At 38.9% G+C, this 8,471-nt stretch overlaps 1 protein-coding gene across 1 annotated transcript in view; it reads left to right on the plus strand.

Annotated features, from left to right (window-relative positions):
* Positions 1 to 8,471, plus strand: part of rassf3 (Ras association domain family member 3) — an 80,852-nt gene that overhangs the window by 64,960 nt on the left and 7,421 nt on the right. The window contains exon 3 of the mRNA XM_042402552.1: positions 6,939 to 7,046. Coding sequence (XP_042258486.1) covers positions 6,939 to 7,046 — 108 coding nt within the window. The remainder of the gene's footprint in view (positions 1 to 6,938; positions 7,047 to 8,471) is intronic.

Here is an 8,471-nt window from a genome sequence, read left to right on the forward strand (position 1 = left end):
TTGAAGGAAACTTCTGTTTTTGGACTCAGGCCTTGCATGCAAAACTCTAAAACACAGCATTCAGTTAGATTTAGTTTGGTGATAAGTGTACAGTGAACATGCTCTTTCATGTACAGAATTTCCTTTTCCTTTAAAGTCGCTCAAGTAGGTAGCATCCATTTATTAAGATGACAGACCGGCCTATATTTAACATTTCAGACCAATAACACAATTTGTAATTTGTAACACTTGACCACTTTTAATACATGGTGCCTATTTTGCCTAAAGCGGTAAGGAAAAACACAGGCCTCAGCCTCAGTTTCAGCTTCGAAAAATATACAAATACTTGCTGCAGAAGCCCAAAGAAAGGTATTTTGGGACAGCCCTAGTTTAAAAAAAAAGAAGCTGCAAACTCTTCACATAAAAGCTGAATGAGCTACATGATCAGATGTGTGTTTAAACGACGCGTGTCGCGCAACATCACGAAGAAGATTTCCCATGAATCTCACTGACGTCACCGCCTTTTTATTCAGAGTTATTGTGATTTATTATTCACGATTATAAGTGGAGCGTGAGGCTGTGTTTAAACATCGCTACTGTCTTTGTCTTTTCTCTCTATTCTCTCATCTGCCTTCTGTCCGCTGTTGATCTTCCAGCTTCAGTGGGAGGATTCGCCACGCTCTTAAATAGGACCATGACCTCATTGTGTTGTAGCTCGGCCGTGCTCTGCTTCTCCTGTTTGTTTGGATTTGGTTGCTCTCATCCTCCCAGTTCCTCTTAACCCTCGCTGTGCACAGCCCGGACTGGACACACGCACCACAAGGGGATACAGCGATGTTTATGGGCCAATAAAGCCGCCGCAGCGGGCCAGCTCGGACGTGACGAAGCTGAACGCAGCTAGTAGAAATGACATTAGGGAACATTTTTTTCTGACAAATCAGTGGAGTCTCTACTGTGAGGCTGGTCAAAAGGTTGTTTCAGAAGTTTTTCCACCCTGACAAGAATACAGTTCTGGAGACTTGTGGGGGTTTTTTGGCATGAAAATCACCCGAATTATAGGACTAAATAAAGAAAATATTGGTCATAAGTAGCCTGTAAAAGCCTATTCAGGTCTAATACATGATAATGATACACATGCATAGAAACCCCCATAGCAACACAATGTGAGAGAAAAGGTAAACGATCATTCTGCATTCAGAGATCTGACTCATTTAATGGATGATCAATGCAAGTTTACTCATCTAGTCAACGTGCAAAACAAGGTGACGAGCAACCTGGAAACTTAGCGTCAAAAAGCACAAAAAGCACCAATCACAGCTAAGCTCTCTAATGCCTTCGTTTAGTGCAAACTGCCAGAGACACAGACAGGTCTCCAAAATGTTTGAGTATTATCAGATAAAGACCTGAAATCTGCACAGAGCAGAAAAGATTAATCAATCAGTCGATCAGCACAAACTTACTGTTTTTATGACAATGCCCCAAACTTGCTTGTTCCAGTGTATCACATGTGAATATTTGCTGTTTCTCTGAGTCTGTTTTGATAATAATTAGAAGATCTTTGAGTTTTTGATTATTAGTCAAACAAAACAAGTAATTTTAAGCCTGATCAATAAATCTGCCAGCTGATAAATGACAAGAAATTGAAGTAAACAAAATACCAAATATACCAAAATGTTCCGGGTGGAACTCGAGCGCTAGAATTATTGTTCCGCACGTTGAAGTACTTTTAATGCAGCAACATTGATTTAAGAGAGCAAACAGAAAACAAGGAGGCTTCATACTAAAATATGTTCAAATATACTTATCAAGCAGAGAGAATTAGAAATAAAGGCCTCTCTCTAATATAAGCCTGCTTCCAATAAAGGCCCTTCTATTAGAAGAAGTACGGTAATCAACTAAGCCACCCAGTTTTGCTGACTGCACACAAACAAACACACACTGCTCAGTCACCAGATGAACGACCCCCCTGAGGGAGTTTCATTTATCGTGTATTTGTTTCTTTTTAACTTCTCTTTTGTTTGTTCTTCTACGGTGCCCCCCCCCCCCCTCTCCGTCAATCCTTTTGTGGATGACAGATAATCTCCTTACCTGTCACTCTCTGGTAATAAGCTTTGACTCATCTGACCCGGCGGGTGCTTAACGTTGCTGATCGAATGTTGGAAAAACCCCTGACGTTGCGTCACGAAAGCTCATTTTGACATAAACATTTAGACGTAAATCAAGAGATCCGTCAGCCTTGGATTCCTGCTGTTGTGACTTTGTGGCTGTAAAAGATTAGCTGAGGTCTTCAGTCCTCGTCTGTCTCCCTTAAATCCTGATGAGTCAGCGTCTGTCTGTCTGTCTGTCTGTCAGAGGGATGAGCAGACAGGTCACCATCACTGAGGTGTCGACAGCTAATATCAGGTCAGACGAGCCGAGTCGCTGTAAACACCAACGAGCCTTTGAATATTTTAATGACTGTCAGTAGCTGTTGTTTTGTACCAAATTATTCAACCTCTGTAATCTATAAAATGTTTTTACTTTAACCAAAGTTAAATATGTAAAACTATACTTACAGAAATATAATCAGTTTTATGTATTTTAAGATATTCTATGTTGAATCCCAATGAAACCAGTATAAATATTCTTTTTTAAATTGTCCAGTGTCTAATTGTTAATGAAAATATTGAAAAATAATGAATGAAAGAAGTCCTTACTTTACTAGTTTTGTCCAACTAATCATCTAAACCCCCAAATATTCAGTTTATGTTGATAAAAAACAGAAAAAAAGCACCAAATCTTGACATTTGAGAAGCTGAGGAGAAGCAAATGTTTTTCATTTTTCTGCCATAAATGAACTCACCAATAAACTTTCTCACTAATTCAAATCTAAAAACAAACAAACTGAATGTTAACATGAATATCGACAAGTTCACGAAAGCAGAATATTTCTTTGATGACGGACTTTTCATAGAAAGTCAACGGGGTCATGTTACCGTTCCAGCTGTGAATGACACTGACCGGACCAGATGTGAGTTGCATTTAAACGCCAGATTTGACCTCACATATCATCAGATCTTTAGTCTCTTGTCTTATCTAAATGTCTCCTTCCTCCTTCAGACATCATCAAACCTTCCTTTTAATCCAATCTAAACATGTGATAGAAGACATAAAGGGGAGTGAACGGCATTCCTGTTCTTTCTCAGAGCTATAAACCCATCAGCCGACAGGATTATAATGTTAGAGAGTCTCAGGGCTGCTGCTGCTGTGTGTGTGTGTGTTTGTGTGTCTGCAGTGTTTGCACATGCTGCATTGGCACCTTGTCTTTCCCCTTGAGCAGTGTGTGTTATCCATATAAGGGTGTATGTGCCTTCAAAGCCTCCTTGGATTCTGCACTATGTGTGTGTGTGTGTGTGTGTGTGTGTGTTTTTTAATAGATGCAGAGGAGAGAGCAGTGCTATGCCCATGTAAGCACACACACTACAACGAGGAATTAAACTCTAAAGTCGAGTCTAAAGACGCTGCGTTGGCACCGGCCTACTGTACACAGACACACAGATAACAGAAAACATCAGGACGTCTCACATCTCGTTTAACACAGTTATAACGAGTTTGTTTCAAGGCTTAAAAAAGCTAAAATTGGTGGGGGAAAAAAAGCTGTGGCCTTCATCCAGATAAACTCACTGATACACAGAAACACAAGGATGCTTCATCATCATGTGCTAATGTAGAGTAAGGCTGCAACTAATGATTATTATCATTATGATAAGTCTATAAAAAAGTAAAACAAAATAAAGAATAACAATGAAAAGCTTATTTTGTTGCAAAAGGATTTAATTTGGAGACGTTGGAGAACCTCGAACCTACAACTGTTTAATCTTTTCGTAAAGTAATTTAGCAAATCAGTTATTACAGTTGTTTAATTAATTAATTAATTTTCTGTCAAAACAAACCTCCAGCTGGTGATGATGAGGCAACAAAAACAACAAAACACTGTATTTAAAAATTGTAGGGTTTTAGGAAAATGCAGTTTTATGTCACTACAGAGTGATAAACTACAGATATTAATTATTTATATTTGACAAAAATTACAAAATGCAACCTGGAAATAAAACCTGGATCACTTTACAGTCAGTAACAGCTCTGTTCTTGACTTTTTTTTATTAATATTTACATTTTTAATCATCTTAAATTGTATTATAAGAGTGTTTGCTTATGGGATGGATGTGTGTTTAGGTTTTTGTATTATTTTAACAGTGTACTTGTATTTTTATGCTGCAGTTCCTTCAATGGAGGATCGACCTTGACCTTTGACCCTTGAAATCACTATCTTGTTTGTCTTTATTGGCTCTTATGACGTTAATCAAACCTTTCTGGTTTAGTCCGCATGAATCAGACTCTAGTTTGTTTTCCGCCTCGGTGCGATTCGTTAAGGCAGATCTGAACACAGTAACGGTTTGTTTTTGGCGGGAGCGTGAACCACTAGGCATCCTCTGCAAGTTTAAGCTAAACGGCTCCTCTAGCCAGGTGTGCTTTGCATGCTGGGACGCGTATGAGCAAAACCAACAGCTTGAGGTCCGACATGGACTTGCACAGCATAGTACGCGGTGTTTTGATCAGTGGAGCTTCTTCCTGTGTTTACGTTCTCGCTGTCGCCCCAGAAACAACTAACCAATGAGCATGAGAGTGAATGAGGTCACATGACTTTTATTGAAGCAACTCGAAACGAGACCTTTTTACATTACACAGACTCATTAAATTCAATTGATCGTAGCTTTAAAAACATATCCTGTTATGCAGGTCTGAAGTAGTCAACAGTCATTATTTTGAACAAAACGTCGTTATTGTTGTTGAGTTTGAGATGTTGAAGCAGAGCGGTCCAGTAACAGGACGTCCAGTTGTTTATGTGCATCCTGAAAACGAAGGATCAGCTTAAAAACACTTTAATTGGTTCTGAGGTCAGTGGACTGACTCTTTACTACTGTAATATATTTGGCTTTGTCATGTGACCTAAATTATAACTTTACATGTCTTTTCTGCAGTTGCGGCTGCGTGTCCTTGAATAAAACAATAAAAACAAGTAAATTCATCTTCTTCAGGATTGGAATGAACCAACCCGGTCTGTGTTTATTTCACGTGCAGACGTGCAGACTCTGAGTCTCTGTACACACACACATACACGTCTGTTATCTTTATCTAGAGCTTTCTCTATCAGCTGACCTCTGTTGTGACCTTCCCCGCCCTCCGAGGCTATTTATACATGAACACAGTGTCGACTGCTGACTGCGACTCTCCTCTGTCCTCGCATGAAGCCTCTTGTCCGGCTGACTTTACAAACACACACATATGCGTAAACGCCGCACACATCACAGGCTGTTCGAATCGGTTTCACACACTCTTCAAGTCCGTGTGTCTCTCAGTCAGTCAGTCAAACTAACCTCAGACGTCTCTCGCGTTTGCTGAGCTGTGAATTGTTTACACGTTTCGTACCAGGAGCTGTTTTTGCTGCAGGAGCTTTCCATCTTTTCTAAAATTAGAAAGTCAGTCGCTCACCATGGGACCCCGGCTGATTAGAAACGTGTTTCTGTCATGTGCTGACCCTCCAGCAGTGACGGCCTTTCCACACTTTTTGAGTCTGAGAAACCTTTTTTTTGGGGGGGGGAGGGGGGGGGGGGGTTTGTTTTCAGCCAGACAGCAGCACCTTTTCTTGTCAAATGTCCTCATAAGTGTACATATTAAAAAGAAGCAGACTCTGGGTGCTAATACAGTAATATAATAATAATACACCAAAACATGAACTACCCAAGTTATCTCCTCCCTCTTTTTTTTTTAATCATATGAGTGGGCGGGGCCACATGGAAAATACTATAATGCCGTATTGTACCCGAATGCACCGTGTAATGATATAAAGTACATATATACAAAAAGAAAAAGCACTTGTGTTATTCTGCTTCCTGAAGGCTACCTTCACTACTGTTATGGTTCTTATCCCAGAGGTAAAGAATAAAATCCGCTTGATATTATTTATCTGTTGTATTATTTGTCAGCGACTTTCTCCTTTCTATAAATAGATTGTTGTGTTGTCTGTACAACTGAGATGACATTTTTATTCTCAAAAACAAGGTGAAAAACTGTTTTGCAGCTTTGATTCCACTTGAGCTGCAACAATTAGTCAATTAATCCATTAGTCAGTGGACAGAAAATTAATCACCAGCTATTTTCATATTCAATTAATCATTTTGAGTCATTTTGTTAAAGAAAATATGTCCAAATTCTCTGCTTCCAGCTTTTAAAATGTGAATATTTCCTGGTTTCTTTAGTCCTTCTTTGGTAAACTGAATATCTTTGGGACGTCACCTTTGGGCTTTGGGGAAATGATGCAACATTTTCTGACTTTTCATAGACTAAACATCAAATACATTAGTCATAGAAATAATCGACAGATCGATCAATAATGAGAGTCGTTGGTTGCAGCTCTAGAATCCACGTTTTCCATTTCAAACACTGTTTATTCAGTTGTGAATCCATTTAATACATTTGAAAGCACTTCACAGAGTCAAAATATAGGTTTTTACACATAACAGTGATTTATATCAGACAGGAATTGCATTTATCTTCTGTTTTTCGTTTCTGTTTATCATGAGTTTATTGTGAAAATATAAAATATTATCTAAATAAAATCCTGATATCATTGTCTGCTGGGTTAAATAAATAACACTTGAAAAAGCGCCTACGTGTAAACGTGCCACAGTCGTAGTAGGTCCAATCTATTTTATCTATGACCCCAAGATCCCAGATTGAGACTGAGGTTGTGTCTCGACATGTGAAAAACTCTGCACAGACTCTCAGCTCTGATAAGGAAAACTGCTGCTGCTATTGTCTGCACAGAGACCGGATTGTTTTTATTAATTTCTTTTAGTCGGCTTGTGACCTGCTCGTTTCATGTTTATCTTCATTTTCTCTCTTTTATCTTTTGTCAGGATGTGGAGAAGGAGAGAAAGTTGCGGACCGAGTTCAGCAGGGAGGAAATCAGGCAGAAGATCGAGCTGTACAACTCCCTGACCAAAGACCACCTTAAAATGACACTTGTGAGTGGAGAACACACACACACACACACACACACACACACACACACACTCTGGGTCAGTTAGTGAGTTGTATATATTCAGCTTGGAGCTTGTTTCTCCTTTTTAAAAGCTGAGTGTTTTATCTACACTGGATTATGGAGATAATTCTGTAAGCTACTGCCATTTAGTGCCATTTCATCTAAGCAGCCAAAGCAGGAATCAAACTCAATACTGTGACTTCATGAAAAAGTCAGACAGTCATCACACAAGGATAAAAGAAGCATCATAATACCTGTATTGTTATTTAAAAAGGCTTAATACTGAAGCAAAATACTCTTTATTGTTCCCAAGAGAGTTTTCAGCGTCTATTGTGCATGCTTAGATACATATAAACAAGATATTTGAGCATGATTGCATCTATTTTTTCTTTATTTTTTTAGCATTTCATTCCCTAATTGAGACAAACAACCATCAGATTAATCAATAATAACCTTTTAGTTGCAGCTCTGTGTTTAAATGTCCTCAAACCGGTTGATTATGTGACAGCACAGAAAGTCTCGCTTCACCCAGAAGATTTCGTTTCAAACGTGGTGTGAATATAACTTCAGGCAGCTTTTTACTCTGCCAAGGAAAACAGTGTGGGGGGAGAACAATAGCAGGAATAACATCACATCACTCTGATGTGACTGCTGAGGAATGCCGAGAGCAGGAGGAAGGCAACGTGGATGTCGAATCATCATCAGCAACACCTTTCAAATGTTAAGATTGCATGTTAATTTTTCTTCTGATGGATTATTTTGCAGCACTTGTAGATTATATAAAAGGGCGGAGGAATTCAAATAAAGTCGTCTGGAAACGTCGGTGAATACTTTTGGGGGGAAAAGATTTTATGATAAGAAATATTTTTCTACACTTAAAGCAGCCCAGGTGTTGTGGAAATTACCTTTTTTAGATTCAGCAAGTAGTCACATAAAAATAAGAAGGAAAAATATGCGTCTAAAAGCTGCTGCTGAACAGCTGTAGATGTTTAACGTCAGAGCTGATAGTATCACTGTGAAGACACATCGTTCTGGTTATGCTGTTCTTAGTTATCCGCACCCTTTGTTTCTATTTCTGTCTTCCCCTCCTTCTTATTTTTCTTTCTTTTCTATTTATGCCCTTCTTTGTCTTCTTATCTCTTCATCTGCGATGGCGCAAGTTTCTCTCTGTGTGTGTTTAGTTTCAGCTTGTGTGTGTTTTTTGGCTTCTAGTCGTGCTGATCTTGTTTGTCTACTTTTGACCTTTACAGACACACACATATATATATATATATATATATATATATATATATATATACTAACACACACACACACACACACAGTCCTTCAGGCCCCATATGGAGTAATGGGATTTAGATACTCTTCCTCCGTCTGGGGCCATCTGTCCTGCAGGACATGCTGGGATTAA

The sequence above is a fragment of the Thunnus maccoyii genome, chromosome 23, assembly GCF_910596095.1.
Source record: "Thunnus maccoyii chromosome 23, fThuMac1.1, whole genome shotgun sequence".
Lineage (NCBI taxonomy): Eukaryota > Metazoa > Chordata > Actinopteri > Scombriformes > Scombridae > Thunnus > Thunnus maccoyii.